This window comes from Oncorhynchus masou, unplaced genomic scaffold (assembly GCF_036934945.1).
Source record: "Oncorhynchus masou masou isolate Uvic2021 unplaced genomic scaffold, UVic_Omas_1.1 unplaced_scaffold_1833, whole genome shotgun sequence".
Classification (NCBI taxonomy): Eukaryota; Metazoa; Chordata; class Actinopteri; order Salmoniformes; family Salmonidae; genus Oncorhynchus; species Oncorhynchus masou.
The window spans coordinates 37501-55251 of record NW_027008346.1 but is presented as its reverse complement, the minus strand read 5'-3'; the positions used below and the strand labels follow the sequence as shown (position 1 = coordinate 55251).

The following is a 17751-nucleotide window of genomic DNA, read 5'->3' as shown; positions in this document are numbered from 1 at the left end:
GGGCGGCAGGGTAGCCTAGTGGTTAGAGTGTTGGACTAGTAACCGGAAGGTTGCGAGTTCAAACCCCCGAGCTGACAAGGTACGTTCTGCCCCTGAACAGGCAGTTAACCCACTGTTCCCAGGCCGTCGTTGAAAATAAGAATTTGTTCTTAACTGACTTGCCTGGTTAAATAAAGGTAAAATAAAAAAATTCATTGGATCAGTCTAAACTTTGCACATACACTAATGCCATCTCGTGGCCAAAATCTAAATTGCAGCCGGGCTGGAATAATACATTATGGCCTTTCTCTTGCAATTCAAAGATGATGGTACAAAAAAATTGTTGTTTTTTTCTTTGTATTGTCTTTTACCAGATCTACTGTGTTGTATTGACTGACATTCCTTTCACATTTCCATAAACTTGAAAGTGTTTCCTTTCAAATTATACCAAGAACATGCATATCCTTGTTTCAGGCCTGAGTTACAAGCAGTTAGATTTGGGGATGTTTTAGGCAAAAAAAGGGGGGGCGGACACACATTGAGATTGTCATGTTAAATTACATGGTAAGCTCTTTCAAATACATTTGTAATGTATTTAGGAACTAAAAATGCACTCCGTCCTAACTAGCTTTTCAGGTATTTGTGAATGCTAAGACAAGGTAGAATGTATGTTTGACGTGTTAAAATTCTATTTGTGTTACTGTACAGTAAAATCTCTTATTTTGTAAGACAGGGTAGAATGCGTGTTTAACATGTTAAAATTATATTTGTGTAACAGTACATTAAAAACTCTTATTTTGTAAGACAAGGTAGAATGCGTGTTTAACATGTTAAAATTCTATTTGTGTAACAGTACATTAAAAACTCTTATTTTGTAAGACAGGGTAGAATGCATGTTTAACATGTTAAAATTCTATTTGTGTTACTGTACAGTAAAAACTCTTATTTTGTAAGACAGGGTAGAATGCATGTTCAACATGTTAAAACTTCCTTGGGCTAGGGGCCAATATTCTAGGGGGCAGTATTCTAGGGGGCAGTATTCTAGGGGGCAGTATTCTAGGGGCAGTATTCTAGGGGGCAGTATTCTAGGGGCAGTATTTGGAAGTTTGGATGAATGAGGTACCCAAAGTAAACTGCCTGTTACTCAGGCCCAGAAGCTAGGATATGGATATCATTGGTGGTATTGGATAGAAAACACTCTAAAGTTTCAGAAACTGTTAAAGGCGAAAACCCGAGGAGAATCCATCTGGAATTTATTTTGGGGGGATGATGACATCATTTAAATAGGCTGTCTATGGGGAAAACAATGGAATACCTCCCAGATTGCAGTTCCTAGGGCTTCCAGTAGATGTCAACAGTTTTTAGAACGAGATTCAGGCGTGTTTTTTGAAAAATGAGCTAGAATTTGTAGTTTTTCGAGGTGGCTCCCATTTTGGCTGTGGAGTTGTGGCGCGCGTCGGTGAGGGAACGCATTTCGTTATTTATCTCCGGTGATGAACATACTATTCTCCGTCTTAAATTGTATCATTTATTTACATATTAGGGTCCCTGAGGATTTATTAGAAACGTTGTTTGACTTGTTTGGACGAAATTTTGGGTTAATTTGTATGCATTTTGAATGAGGGTAACCGGTGGATTACTGAGTCAAGCGCGCCAACTAAACTGACATTTTTTGGGATATTAGAAAGGACTTTATCGAACAAAAGGACCATTTGTTATGTAGCTGGGACCCGTGTGATTGCAAACAGAGGAAGATCTTCAAAGGTAAGTGATTTGTTTTATCGCTATTTCTGACTTTCGTGATGCCTTTGCTTGTTTGGAAAATGTTGGTAATGCTTTTGTATGCGGGCCGGCTGTCCTCAGATAATAATCGCATAGTATGCTTTCGCCGTAACGCCTTTTTGAAATCTGACAAAGCGGCTGGATAAACAAGATGTCAAGCTTTTAAACGATGTAAGACAATTGTATTTTCATGAATGTTTAATATTACGAATTTTGTATTTTGAATTTCGCGCTCAACAATTTCAACGGATATTGGACAGGTGGGACACTAACGTAGCTCAGTGCTTTTAAAAATGTAATTTGTGTTACAGTACAGTAAAAACTCTTATTGTGTAATTATTGTATATTCAACAAGTTATTTTTAACATGTACAATTCCGGGAGGGCTACCTCTTAACGGGGCCAACGGGTCGTGACAGCCTTCCTGTTCGCCGGCGAAGAATCGGTCACAGTCTAGGAAGTAAGGCCACGCCATGTCGATGCCCTCGAACGCGTGGCCACACCCCTTCCTCACTGCCTCACATGCACTGCGGCATGACTTTAGAAGAAGAAGGGCAAGAAGTTGAAGAAGGGGGAAGAAGAAGAAGAAGAAGGGGGAAGAAGAAGGGAGAAGAAGAAGAAGAAGGGGGATGAAGAAGGGGGAAGAAGGGGAAGAAGAAGGGAGAAGAAGAAGAAGAAGAAGAAGAAGAAGGGGGATGAAGAAGGGGGAAGAAGAAGGGGGAAGAAGAAGAAGAAGGGGGAAGAAGAAGAAGAGGGAAGAAGAGGAAGAAGAAGAAGAAGAAGGGGGAAGAAGAAGGGAGAAGAAGAAGAAGGGGAAGAAGAAGGGAGAAGAAGAAGAAGGGGAAGAAGAAGGAGAAGAAGAAGAAGAAGGGGAAGAAGAAGGGAGAAGAAGAAGAAGGGGAAGAAGAAGGGAGAAGAAGAAGAAGAAGAAGAAGGGGGAAGAAGAAGAAGAAGAAGAAGGGGGAAGAAGAAGGGAGAAGAAGAAGAAGGGGGAAGAAGAAGAGGGAGAAGAAGAATAAGAAGGGGGAAGAAGAAGGGAGAAGAAGAAGAAGGGGGAAGAAGAAGGGGGAAGAAGAAGGAAGAAGAAGGAAGAAGAAGAAGAAGAAGAAGAAGAAGGGGGAAGAAGAGGGACGAAGAGGAAGAAGAAGAAGAAGAAGAAGAAGAAGGGGGAAGAAGAAGAAGTTGGAATATGAGGAGAAGAAGAATACTGTATTAATCCATATGAGATGGACACCCATCATGTATCCAACCCCTCCTGCACATACACCTTGACTGTTGTGGGGCTGGAACGAAATGTGCTAGCTGGAACACACCTTGACTGTTGTGGGGCTGGAACTAAATGTGCTAACTGGAACACACCTTGACTGTTGTGGGGCTGGAACTAAATGTGCTAACTGGAACACACCTTGACTCTTGTGGGGCTGGAACTAAATGTGCTAACTGGAACACACCTTGACTGGTGCTGGGCTGGAACTAAATGTGCTAACTGGAACACACCTTGACTGTTGTGGGGCTGGAACTAAATGTGCTAACTGGAACACACCTTGACTGTTGTGGGGCTGGAACTAAATGTGCTAACTGGAACACACCTTGACTGTTGTGGGGCTGGAACTAAATGTGCTAACTGGAACACACCTTGATGGGTGCTGGGCTGGAACTAAATGTGCTAACTGGAACACACCTTGACTCTTGTGGGGCTGGAACTAAATGTGCTAACTGGAACACACCTTGACTGTTGTGGGGCTGGAACTAAATGTGATAACTGAGACACACCTTGACTGGTGCTGGGCTGGAACTAAACGTGCTAGCTGGGACACACCTTGACTGGTGCTGGGCTGGAACTAAACGTGCTAGCTGGGACACACCTTGACGGGTGCGGGGCTGGGTAGTTCTTGGCAGCGCGGGGCGAGTACGGAGCACCCCAGCAGACGGATGTCGGGGGAACACTCCCCATTGAGGAGACCGTGGATCACAGAGAGGAGGAGGTACTCAGGTCCAGACTCCACCTCGTGACGAGACTGTTGACCTAGGATGTTAGGGAAGATGGTCCTGGGGAGAGAGGAGATGAGCAGTTGGTTGATTGGTCGATCTGACGATCAGTCTGTTGAACAGTCAGTCAGTAGGTAAATCAATCAATCAATTAGTTAGTCAGTCAGTCTGTGAATCGGTCTGTCGATGAGTCAGTGAATCAATCGGTCAGGTAAATGAGAACATATTGGTAATGTTTTTTCTCAAACACAGTTATTCTCTTCCATTTCCATGTGGGAAATATCTTCACCCTAGGGTAAGGGAGGGAACCCCCTATGGGCCCTGGTCAAAAGTACTGCACTAAATAGTGTGGCATTTGGGATGCTCACTCTGTCTATAGTAAGGGTGGGTAACCTGAAGACTCACCTGGAGTAGTCCAGGTCGTTGCAGTAACCCAGGTTAATCTCTGAACACACTGCTGCTGTGGAGTGAGGAAGGAGGAGGGTGAGGAGTAAGAGGAGTAACCCAGGTTAATCTCTGAACACACTGCTGCTGTGAAGTGAGGAAGGAGGAGGGTGAGGAGTAAGAGGAGTAACCCAGGTTAATCTCTGAACACACTGCTGCTGTGGAGTGAGGAAGGAGGGTTAGGAGTAAGAGGAGTAACCCAGGTTAATCTCTGAACACACGGCTGCTGTGGAGTGAGGAAGGAGGAGGGTTAGGAGTAAGAGGAGTAACCCAGGTTAATCTCTGAACACACTGCTGCTGTGGAGTGAGGAGGGAGGAGGGTTAGGAGTAAGAGGAGTAACCCAGGTTAATCTCTGAACACACTGCTGCTGTGAAGTGAGGAAGGAGGAGGGTGAGGAGTAAGAGGAGTAACCCAGGTTAATCTCTGAACACACGGCTGCTGTGGAGTGAGGAAGGAGGAGGGTGAGGAGTAAGAGGAGTAACCCAGGTTAATCTCTGAACACACTGCTGCTGTGGAGTGAGGAAGGAGGAGGGTTAGGAGTAAGAGGAGTAACCCAGGTTAATCTCTGAACACACGGCTGCTGTGAAGATAGGAGGGTGAGGAGGACACAACATTTTGGAACATTCAGATAGAAATATGTTATGTAGAACAAACATGCCTCTCTGACATGTCGAACAAGGAGTCATGTCGGCTGTAGTCATGGCATTTCTATCTGCATTGTTGTACGTTTGACAACTGAGCCTGGTCACACTTTATTGTCTACTTTGTTGATGTTACTATGATATAGGACTTACTCAAGACTTAAGGGACTTTACCCAGCTTGCAGCACATTTGGATCCTTGGAAGTTGTGGGAAAGTATGTTTTTGGTTTCTCATTCGTTCTGGGAACAAAGACATAGGTTTCCTGACATTTAAAATGGAAAGTTTTGCCTGTTCTTGGAACGTACATTTTTAGGTTGCAGGAAGGTCCTGGGAACGTTGCAGGGAGGTTCATTTTAAAAGGCTGATTGATCATTAGAAAACCTTTAGAAAAAAATTATGTTAGCACAGCTGAAAACTGTTGTCCTGATTAAAGAAGCAATAAAACTAGCCTTCTTTAAACTCATTGGGTATCTGGAGCATCAGCATTAGTGGGTTCGATTACAGGCTCAAAATGGCCAGAAACAAAGAACTTTCTTCTGAAACTCGTCGGTCTATTCTTGTTCTGAGAAATGAAGGCTATTCCATGTGGGAAATTGCCAAGAAACTCAAGATCGTACAACGCTGTGTACTACTCCCTTCACAGAAAATCGCAAACTGGCTCTAAACAGAATAGACAGAGGAGTGGGAGGCCCGGTGCACAACTGAGCAAGAGGACAAATACATTAGTGTCTAGTTTGAGAAACAGACACCTCACAGGTCCAACTGGCAGCTTCATTAAACACGCAAAACACCCGTTTCAACGTCAACAGTGAAGAGGCGACTCTTGGATGCTGGCCTTCTAGACAGAGTTCCTTTGTCCAGTCTCAACATCAACAGTGAATAGGAGACTCCAGGATGCTGGCCTTCTAGACAGAGTTCCTCTGTCCAGTCTCAACGTCAACAGTGAAGAGGAGACTCTGGGATGCTGGCCTTCTAGGCAGAGTTCCTCTGTCCAGTCTCAACGTCAACAGTGAAGAGGCGACTCTGGGATGCTGGCCTTCTAGGCAGAGTTCCTCTGTCCAGTCTCAACATCAACAGTGAAGAGGCGTCTCTGGGATGCTGGCCTTCTAGACAGAGTTCCTTTGTCCAGTCTCAACATCAACAGTGAATAGGAGACTCCAGGATGCTGGCCTTCTAGACAGAGTTCCTCTGTCCAGTCTCAACGTCAACAGTGAAGAGGAGACTCTGGGATGCTGGCCTTCTAGGCAGAGTTCCTCTGTCCAGTCTCAACGTCAACAGTGAAGAGGCGACTCTGGGATGCTGGCCTTCTAGGCAGAATTCCTCTGTCCAGTCTCAACGTCAACAGTGAAGAGGAGACTCCGGGATGCTGGCCTTCTAGGCAGAGTTCCTCTGTCCAGTCTCAACGTCAACAGTGAAGAGGAGACTCCGGGATGCTGGCCTTCTAGGCAGAGTTCCTCTGTCCAGTCTCAACGTCAACAGTGAAGAGGAGACTCCGGGATGCTGGCCTTCTAGGCAGAGTTCCTCTGTCCAGTCTCAACGTCAACAGTGAAGAGGCGACTCCGGGATGCTGGCCTTCTAGGCAGAGTTCCTCTGTCCAGTCTCAACGTCAACAGTGAAGAGGAGACTCCGGGATGCTGGCCTTCTAGGCAGAGTTCCTCTGTCCAGTCTCAACGTCAACAGTGAAGAGGCGACTCCGGGATGCTGGCCTTCTAGGCAGAGTTCCTCTGTCCAGTCTCAACGTCAACAGTGAAGAGGAGACTCCGGGATGCTGGCCTTCTAGGCAGAGTTCCTCTGTCCAGTCTCAACGTCAACAGTGAAGAGGCGACTCCGGGATGCTGGCCTTCTAGGCAGAGTTCCTCTGTCCAGTCTCAACGTCAACAGTGAAGAGGAGACTCCGGGATGCTGGCCTTCTAGGCAGAGTTCCTCTGTCCAGTCTCAATGTCAACAGTGAAGAGGCGACTCCGGGATGCTGGCCTTCTAGGCAGAGTTCCTCTGTCCAGTCTCAACGTCAACAGTGAAGAGGCGACTCCGGGATGATGGCCTTCTAGGCAGAGTTCCTCTGTCCAGTCTCAACGTCAACAGTGAAGAGGCGACTCCGGGATGCTGGCCTTCTAGTCAGAGTTCCTCTGTCCAGTCTCAACGTCAACAGTGAAGAGGAGACTCCGGGATGCTGGCCTTCTAGGCAGAGTTCCTCTGTACAGTCTCAACGTCAACAGTGAAGAGGTGACTCCGGGATGCTGGCCTTCTTGGCAGAGTTCCTCTGTCCAGTGTCTGCGTTCTTTTGCCCATCTTAATGTTTTATTTTTATTGGCCAGTCTGAGATATGGCTTTTTATTTGCAACTCTGCCTAGAATGTATGTTTTTAAATAATGTTCTCTGAACGTTACAAAGTTGTTGTTTTTTTAATCAACAATAGATATCTTTGTTATGTCTTGAAGTGAAATCTATATAGCTGTATTTTACACCTTCCCAGACAGACAGATGACAGTACAGAACATCCCCCTACAGGGTCCGAACTAATGTTCCTGCCCTCTCTGAGACCACGGAGGTGTTCCAAACGGCATCCTACTCCCTATGGCCCCGGGGCAGAAGCAGTGCACTATATAGTGAACAGTCTGCCATTTGGGATCCTAGTCCCTATGGCCCCTGGGCAGAAGTAGTGCACTATATAGTGAACAGTCTGCCATTTGGGATCCTAGTCCCTATGGCCCCTGGGCAGAAGCTGTGCACTATATAGTGAACAGTCTGCCATTTGGGATCCTAGTCCCTATGGCCCCTGGGCAGAAGTAGTGCACTATATAGTGAACAGTCTGCCATTTGGGATCCTAGTCCCTATGGCCCCTGGGCAGAAGTAGTGCACTATATAGTGAACAGTCTGCCATTTGGGATCCTAGTCCCTATGGCCCCGGGGCAGAAGCTGTGCACTATATAGTGAACAGTCTGCCATTTGGGATCCTAGTCCCTATGGCCCCTGGGCAGAAGTAGTGCACTATATAGTGAACAGTCTGCCATTTGGGATCCTAGTCCCTATGGCCCCTGGGCAGAAGCTGTGCACTATATAGTGAACAGTCTGCCATTTGGGATCCTACTCCCTATGGCCCCTGGGCAGAAGTAGTGCACTATATAGTGAACAGTCTGCCATTTGGGATCCTAGTCCCTATGGCCCCTGGGCAGAAGTAGTGCACTATATAGTGAACAGTCTGCCATTTGGGATCCTACTCCCTATGGCCCCTGGGCAGAAGCTGTGCACTATATAGTGAACAGTCTGCCATTTGGGATCCTAGTCCCTATGGCCCCTGGGCAGAAGTAGTGCACTATATAGTGAACAGTCTGCCATTTGGGATCCTAGTCCCTATGGCCCCTGGGCAGAAGTAGTGCACTATATAGTGAACAGTCTGCCATTTGGGATCCTAGTCCCTATGGCCCCGGGGCAGAAGCTGTGCACTATATAGTGAACAGTCTGCCATTTGGGATCCTAGTCCCTATGGCCCCTGGGCAGAAGTAGTGCACTATATAGTGAACAGTCTGCCATTTGGGATGCACACAGGCATCTATGTACACAGGCATCTATGTACACAGGCATCTATGTACAGGCATCTATGTACAGGCATCTATGTACAGGCATCTATGTACAGGCATCTCTGTACAGGCATCTATGTACAGGCATCTATGTACAGGCATCTATGTACAGGCATCTATGTACAGGCATCTATGTACAGGCATCTATGTACAGGCATCTATGTACAGGCATCTATGTACAGGCATCTATGTACAGGCTTGTTCCATCCTGCTACATTTGCATGTAAAGGAATTTGAACCTGTTAAAGGTCACTGCCAAAAAACAACACACATAATATATAGACGATAAACAGAATATAGAGACAATAAACAGAATACACAGACAATAAACAGAATATACAGACAGCCAATTAAAATAATATACAGACAACAAGCTGAGTACACAGGCAATCAACAGAATACACAGGCAATAAACATAATCTACAGACAAACAGAATCTACAGACAAACAGAATCTACAGACAAACAGAATCTACAGACAAACAGAATCTACAGACAAACAGAATCTACAGACAAACAGAATCTTCAGACAAACAGAATCTACAGACAAACAGAATCTACAGACAAACATAATCTACAGACAAACAGAATCTACAGACAAACAGAATCTACAGACAAACAGAATCTTCAGACAAACAGAATCTACAGACAAACAGAATCTACAGACAAACAGAATCTACAGACAAACAGAATCTACAGACAAACAGAATCTACAGACAAACAGAATCTTCAGACAAACAGAATCTACAGACAATAAACAGAATCTACTGACAATAAACAGAATCTACTGACAATAAACAGAATCTACTGACAATAAACAGAATATACAGACAGACAATTATCAGAATATACAGACAACAGACAGAATATACAGACAATTATCAGAATATACAGACATATACAGTTGAAGTCGGGAAGTTTACATACACCTTAGCCAAATACCTTTACACTCAGTTTTCACAATTCCTAGCATTTAATCAGTCACTATTCCCCCTGTCTTAGGTCAGTTAGGATCACCACATTATTTTAAGAATGTGAAATGTCAGAATAATAGTAGAGAGAATAATTTATTTCAGCTTTATTTCTTCCATCACATTACCAGTGGGTCAGAAGTTTACATACACTCAATTAGTATTTGGTAGCATTGTCTTTAAATTGTTTAAAACTTGGGTCAAATGTTTCGGGTAGCCTTCCACAAGCTTCCCACAGTTGGGTGAATATTGGCCCAATCCTCCTGACAGAGCTGGTGTAACTGAGTCAGGTTTGTAGGACTCCTTGCTCGCACACGCTTTTTCAGTTCTGCCAACACACTTTCTATAGGATTAAGGTCAGGGCTTTGTGACGGCCACTCCAATACCTTAACTTTGTCGTCCTTAAGCCATTTTGCCACAACTTTAGAAGTATGCTTGTTGTCATTGTCCATTTGGAGGACTCACTTGCGACCAAGCTTCAACTGATGTCTCGAGATGTTAGATCAATATATCCACATAATTTTACTTCTCATGATACCATCTATTTGGTGAAGTGCACCAGTCTCTCCTGGCGCATAGCACCCCCACAACATGATGCTGCCACCCCCATGCTTCACGGTGGGGATGGTTTTCTTCAGCTTGCAAGCCTGCCCATTTTTCCTCCAAACATAACGATGGACATTATGGCCAAACAGTTATATTTTTGTTTCATCAGACCAGAGGACATTTCTCCAAAAAGTATGATCTTTGACCCCATGTGCAGTTGCAAACCGAAGTCTGGCTTGTTTATGGCGGTTTTGGAGCAGTGGCTTCTTCCTTGTTGAGCAGCCTTTCAGGTTATGTCGATATAGGACTCGTTTTACTGTGGATATAGATACTTTTTTACCTGTTTCCTCCAGCATCTTCACAAGGTCCTTTGCTGTTGTTCTGGGATTGATTTACACTTTTCATACCAAAGTAGGTTCATCTCTAGGAGACAGAATGTGTCTCCTTCCTGAGTGGTACGGTGGCTGCGTGGTCCCATGGTGTTTCTGCTTGCGCACTATTGTTTATACAGATTAACGTGGTACCTTCAGGCATTTGGAAATTGCTCCCAAGCATGAACCAGACTTGAGGAGGTCTGCAATTGTATTTCTGAGGACTTGGCTGATTTATTTTGATTTTCCCTTGATTTCAAGCAAAGTGGCACTGAGTTTGAAGGTAGGCCTTGAAATACATCCACAGGTACACCTCCAATTGACTCAAAGTATGGCAATTAGCCTATCAGAAGCTTCTAAAGCCATGACATAATTTTCTGAAATGTTCTGTTTAAAGGCTCAGTCAACTTAGTGTATGTAAATGTCTGACCCACTGAAATTGTGATACATTGAATTATAAGTGAAACAGACTGTCTGTAAACAATTGTTGGAAAAATGACTTGTGTCATGAACAAAGTAGGTATCCTAACCGACTTACCAAGACTATAGTTTGTTAACAAGAAATATGTGGAGTGGTTGAAAAACGAGTTTTTTTTGTTTTTTTTTTACTTTTACCTTTATTTAACCAGGCAAGTCAGTTAAGAACACATTCTTATTTTCAATGACGGCCTGGGAACAGTGGGGTTAACTGCCTGTTCAGGGGCAGAACGACAGATTTGTACCTTGTCAGCTCGGGGGTTTGAACTCACAACCTTCCGGTTACTAGTCCAACGCTCTAACCACTAGACTCCAACCTCAGTGTATGTAATCTTCCGACTCCAACTGTATATATGACGGGATCCCCTTTGCCTTTTGTCTTTGTCGCACATTGTTTTCCTGACAGGAATATCTCCTACTATTTCCTGAGTACTTTATATTTTGCACATTGGGTTTGGCCCCTGTGGCTTTTTAATAATGAAGATATATGTTGAGCACAACAGTGCATGTGAAACTACCGACTTCAACTGTAGCTGTATTGACACAAATCCACATGTGGTATGTACACTATAAACACTGTAAGATCCAGTGTGGTATGTACACTATAAACACTAAGATCCAGTGTGGTATGTACACTATAAACACTAAGATCTAGTGTGGTATGTACACTATAAACACTGTAAGATCCAGTGTGGTATGTACACTATAAACACTGTAAGATCCAGTGTGGTATGTACACTATAAACACTAAGATCCAGTGTGGTATGTACACTATAAACACTAAGATCCAGTGTGGTATGTACACTATAAACACTAAGATCCAGTGTGGTATGTACACTATAAACACTAAGATCCAGTGTGGTATGTACACTATAAACACTAAGATCCAGTGTGGTATGTACACTATAAACACTAAGATCTAGTGTGGTATGTACACTATAAACACTGTAAGATCCAGTGTGGTATGTACACTATAAACACTAAGATCCAGTGTGGTATGTACACTATAAACACTAAGATCCAGTGTGGTATGTACACTATAAACACTAAGACCCAGAGTGGTATGTACACTATAAACACTGTAAGATCCAGTGTGGTATGTACACTATAAACACTAAGATCCAGTGTGGTATGTACACTATAAACACTAAGATCCAGTGTGGTATGTACACTATAAACACTAAGATCCAGTGTGGTATGTACACTATAAACACTAAGATCCAGTGTGGTATGTACACTATAAACACTAAGATCCAGTGTGGTATGTACACTATAAACACTAAGATCCAGTGTGGTATGTACACTATAAACACTAAGATCCAGTGTGGTATGTACACTATAAACACTAAGATCCAGTGCACTGCTATACAGTTGACATGGACGACCTAAGATATAGTTTACAATTCATATTTACGTTGAATTTATTGTCTTATAAGAATAAAATAGGTTCAGTGAAACAACTTACGTTTTTCTTCATCTGGACCGTTGTTGCATCTTCCTGCAAAACACAAAACACATCACAATAGAAGTATGTGTAGCCTACTGCAGTGGTTCTCTAACCTCTCCTGGAGAACCCCCAGACTCTATGTAACCTACTGCGGTGGTTCTCTAACCTCTCCTGGAGAACCCCCAGACTGTATGTAACCTACTGCGGTGGTTCTCTAACCTCTCCTGGAGAACCCCAGACTGTATGTAACCTACTGCGGTGGTTCTCTAACCTCTCCTGGAGAACCCCCAGACTCTATGTAACCTACTGCGGTGGTTCTCTAACCTCTCCTGGAGAACCCCCAGACTCTATGTAACCTACTGCGGTGGTTCTCTAACCTCTCCTGGAGAACCCTCAGACGGTATGTAGCCTAATGCAGTGGTTCTCTACCTCTCCTGGAGAACCCTCAGACTCTATGTAACCTATTGTGGTGGTTCTCTAACCTCTCCTGGAGAACCCCCAGGCTCTATGTAACCTACTGCGGTGGTCCTCTAATCTCTCCTGGAGAACCCTCAGACTCTATGTAACCTACTGCGGTGGTTCTCTAACCTCTCCTGGAGAACCCCCAGGCTCTATGTAACCTACTGCAGTGGTTCTATAACCTCTCCTGGAGAACCCCCAGGCTCTATGTAGCCTACTGCAGTGCTTCTCCAACATCTCCTTGAGAACCCATAGACCTACCATGTACAGTGGTCTTCAAAATGACTGGCGCTCCTGACTGGCAATACACAAACAATACTTTAAAAAATATAAACAATATAATTATAGAGATAAACTCAAAATACCAGCGTGTGAGAAATGCTGGACTTTATTAACGTTTCAATGGAACCAACCGAAATCATAATTATTTGATACAAATTAAATGTAACTAAAATCAAGGTTTCAACATTCTTGGCACTCATTTAGCACTTAGTGCAACCACCTCTGGCAAGGATAACAGCATGGTCTTTTCCTGTCATGTTTGGCAAGGTTAGGGAACACATTTGGAGTGATGTTGGACCATTCCTCTATGCAGATCCTTTATAGATCCTTCACATTCTTGGGTTTGTGCTTATCAACTGCCCTCTTCCACTCAGCCCACAGGTTTTCCATTGGATTGAGGTCTGGTGACTGAGATGACAATGGCAGAACATTGTTTTTGTCATCACAGAAACATTTCTGTGTGGATCTTGAGGTCTGTTTTGGGTCATTGTCTTGTTGGAAAGTCCACCTTCGGCCAAGTCCCAGTCTTCTGGCAGAGGCAACCAGATTGTCAGCCAAAATTGCCTGATACTTGGTGGAATTCATTACGGCATCCATCTTAACCAGTGCTTCTGGACCTCTGGAATTAAAACAGCCCCAAAACACCACTGACCCCCCTCCATATTTCACCGTGGGTATGAGGTGCCCCTGGACCTCTGGAATTAAAACAGCCCCAAAACATCACTGACCCCCTCCATATTTCACTGTGGGTATTAGGTGCCCCTGGACCTCTGGAATTAAAACAGCCCCAAAACATCACTGACCCCCTCCATATTTCACTGTGGGTATTAGGTGCCCCTGGACCTCTGGAATTAAAACAGCCCCAAAACATCACTGACCCCCTCCATATTTCACTGTGGGTATTAGGTGCCCCTGGACCTCTGGAATTAAAACAGCCCCAAAACACCACTGACCCCCCTCCATATTTCACCGTGGGTATGAGGTGCCCCTGGACCTCTGGAATTAAAACAGCCCCAAAACATCACTGACCCCCTCCATATTTCACTGTGGGTATTAGGTGCCCCTGGACCTCTGGAATTAAAACAGCCCCAAAACATCACTGACCCCCTCCATATTTCACTGTGGGTATTAGGTGCCCCTGGACCTCTGGAATTAAAACAGCCCCAAAAAATCACTGACCCCCTCCATATTTCACCGTGGGTATGAGGTGCCCCTGGACCTCTGGAATTAAAACAGCCCCAAAACATCACTGACCCCTCCATATTTCACTGTGGGTATTAGGTGCCCCTGGACCTCTGGAATTAAAACAGCCCCAAAACATCACTGACCCCCTCCATATTTCACTGTGGGTATTAGATGCCCCTGGACCTCTGGAATTAAAACAGCCCCAAAACATCACTGACCCCCTCCATATTTCACTGTGGGTATTAGGTGCCCCTGGACCTCTGGAATTAAAACAGCCCCAAAACACCACTGACCCCCTCCATATTTCACCGTGGGTATGAGGTGCCCCTGGACCTCTGGAATTAAAACAGCCCCAAAACATCACTGACCCCCTCCATATTTCACTGTGGGTATTAGGTGCCCCTGGACCTCTGGAATTAAAACAGCCCCAAAACATCACTGACCCCCCTCCATATTTCACTGTGGGTATTAGGTGCCCCTGGACCTCTGGAATTAAAACAGCCCCAAAACATCACTGACCCCCTCCATATTTCACCGTGGGTATGAGGTGCCCCTGGACCTCTGGAATTAAAACAGACCCAAAACATCACTGACCCTCCACCATATTTCACGTGGGTATGAGGTGCCTCTCCTTGTATGCATCTCTGTTTCGACGCCAAACATGCCGATGCTGTATCTGACCAAAACGTTCAATTTTGGTCTCATCTGACCAGAGCAACTTCTTCCAGTCATAATTTAAATCACTTTTGGTAAACTCCAAGCGTTTGCGTCTCTGTCTTGGGGTCAGAAAGGGCTTTCTTCTGGCAACGCTTCCAAAGAGCCTGTTTTTGTGGAGGTGGAGTCTGATGGTGCTTTTTTAAACCTGGTGACCTCAAGACACCACCAAGGCCTGCAATTCTTTCACTGTGATTCTTGGGATTTTTGTTAATTCTCTCACCATCCTCCTCCCTCTCCTGGGGGGCAAAATGCCTTTGTGTCCTCTACCCATGAGGTTTTCAACTGTTCCATATCTTTTGGAATTTTTTATAATTATCCTGACAGTGCTCAGTGGTATATTCAATCGTTTGTGTATCTTCTTGATCTTCTCAGTATATATACACACCTGTTCTGAAAGGCCCCAGAGTCTGCAACACCACTAAGCAAGGGGCATCATCAAGCAAGCAGCACCATGTAGACCAAGGAGCTCTCCACACAGGTCAGTGACAAAGTTGTGGAGAAGTACAGATCAGGGTTGGGTTATAAAAAAAATATCAGAAACTTTGAACATCCCACGGAGCACCATTAAATCTATTATTATTATTATTTAAATGGCACCATAACAAACCTGCCAAGAGAAGGGTGCCCATCAAAACTCATGGACCAAGAAAGGAGGGCATTAATCAGAGAGGCAACAAAGAGACCAAAGATAATCCTGAAGGAGCTGCAAAGCTCCACATCAGAGATTGTAGTATCTGTCCATGGGACCACTTTAAACTGTACACTACACAAAGCTGGGCTTTGCGGAAGAGTGGACAGAAAAAAGCCATTGCTTAAAGAAAAAAAATAAGCAAACACGTTTGGTGTTCACCAAAAGGCATGTGGGAGACTCCCCAAACATTTGGAAGAAGGTACTCTGGTCAGATAAGACTAAAATTGAGCTATTTGGCCATCTAAGAAAACACTACGTCTGGCGCAAACCCAACACCTCTCATCACCCCGAGAATACCATCCCCACAGTGAAGCATGGTGGTGGCAGCAGCATCATGCTGTGGGGATGTTTTTCATCTGCAGGGACTGGGAAACTGGTCAGAATTGAATGAATGATGGATGGATGGCACTAAATCCAAGGAAATTCTTGACGTAAACCTGTTTCAGTCTTCCAGAGATTTGAGACTGGGACGGAGGTTCACCTTCCAGCAGGACAATGACCCTAAGCATACTACTAAATCAACACTCAAGTGGTGTAAGGGGAAACATTTAAATGTCTTGGAATGGCCTAGTCAAAGCCCAAACCTCAATCCAATTGAGAATCTGTGATATGTGTTAAAGATTGCTGTGCACCAGCGAAACCCATCCAACTGGAAGGAGCTGGAGCAGTTTTGCCTTGAAGAATGGGCAAAAGTCCCAGTGGCTGGATGTGCCAAGCTTACAGAGACATACTCCAAGAGACTTGCAGCTGTAATCGCTGCAAAACGTGGCTCTACAAAGTACTGACTTTGGGGGGCTGAATAGTTATGCTAAATTTCAGTTTTTTTGGTCTTATTTCTTGTTTGTTTCCCAATAAAAAAAAAAAAGATGTTGCATCTTCAAAGCGGTAGGTATGTTGTATAAATCAAATTATATATTAACCCCCCCCTAAAAACTATTTTAATTCCAGGTTGTAAGGCAACAAAATAGGAAAAATGCCAAGGGTGTGAATACTTTCGCAAGCCACTGTAGAACGTCAGACACCAACACAGACGAAAAATCAACATCTGTGATGACATTTACTTTGACATTTTTTCTAAAATTACATTGCTCTTATAAACGGATACTGTGGTTTGGACTTAAATTTTTTAGTAACCTGACTTGAAATACCAGTAACCTGACTTGAAATACCAGTAACCTGACTTGAAATACCAGTAACCTGACTTGAAATAGTAGTTACCTGACTTGAAATACCAGTTACCTGACTTGAAATACCAGTTACCTGACTTGAAATACCAGTAACCTGACTTGAAAAACCAGTAACCTGACTTGAAATACCAGTAACCTGACTTGAAATACCAGTAACCTGACTTGAAATACCAGTAACCTGACTTGAAATACCAGTAACCTGACTTGAAATACCAGTAACCTGATGACTTGAAATACCAGTAACCTGACTTGAAATACCAGTAACCTGACTTGAAATACCAGTAACCTGACTTGAAATACCGGTAACCTGACTTGAAATACCGGTAACCTGACTTGAAATACCAGTAACCTGACTTGAAATACCAGTAACCTGACTTGAAATACCAGTAACCTGACTTGAAATACCAGTAACCTGACTTGAAATACCAGTAACCTGACTTGAAATACCAGTAACCTGACTTGAAATACCAGTAACCTGACTTGAAATACCAGTAACCTGACTTGAAACACCAGTAACCTGACTTGAAATACCAGTAACCTGACTTGAAACACCAGTAACCTGACTTGAAATACCAGTAACCTGATTTGAAATACCAGTAACCTGACTTGAAATACCAGTAACCTGACTTGAAATACCAGCAACCTGACTTGAAATACCAGCAACCTGACTTGAAATACCAGCAACCTGACTTGAAATACCAGTAACCTGACTTGAAATACCAGTAACCTGACTTGAAATACCAGTAACCTGACTTGAAATACCAGTAACCTGACTTGAAATACCAGTAACCTGACTTGAAATACCAGTAACCTGACTTGAAATACCAGTAACCTGACTTGAAATACCAGTAACCTGACTTGAAATACCAGTAACCTGACTTGAAATACCAGTAACCTGACTTGAAATACCAGTAACCTGACTTGAAATACCAGTAACCTGACTTGAAATAGTAGTTACCTGACTTGAAATACCAGTAACCTGACTTGAAATACCAGTAACCTGA

General features: G+C 43.9%; 1 protein-coding gene across 1 annotated transcript in view; it reads right to left on the bottom strand.

Moving 5' to 3' along the window:
• LOC135532355 (carboxypeptidase Z-like) overlaps positions 1-17751 on the bottom strand; it is a 64442-nt gene that overhangs the window by 22376 nt on the left and 24315 nt on the right. The window contains exons 3-6 of the mRNA XM_064959916.1: positions 12245-12277; positions 4155-4209; positions 3626-3809; positions 2151-2298 (exon numbers count right to left, since the gene is read on the bottom strand). Of these exons, the coding sequence (XP_064815988.1) occupies positions 2151-2298; positions 3626-3809; positions 4155-4209; positions 12245-12277 (420 nt within the window). The remainder of the gene's footprint in view (positions 1-2150; positions 2299-3625; positions 3810-4154; positions 4210-12244; positions 12278-17751) is intronic.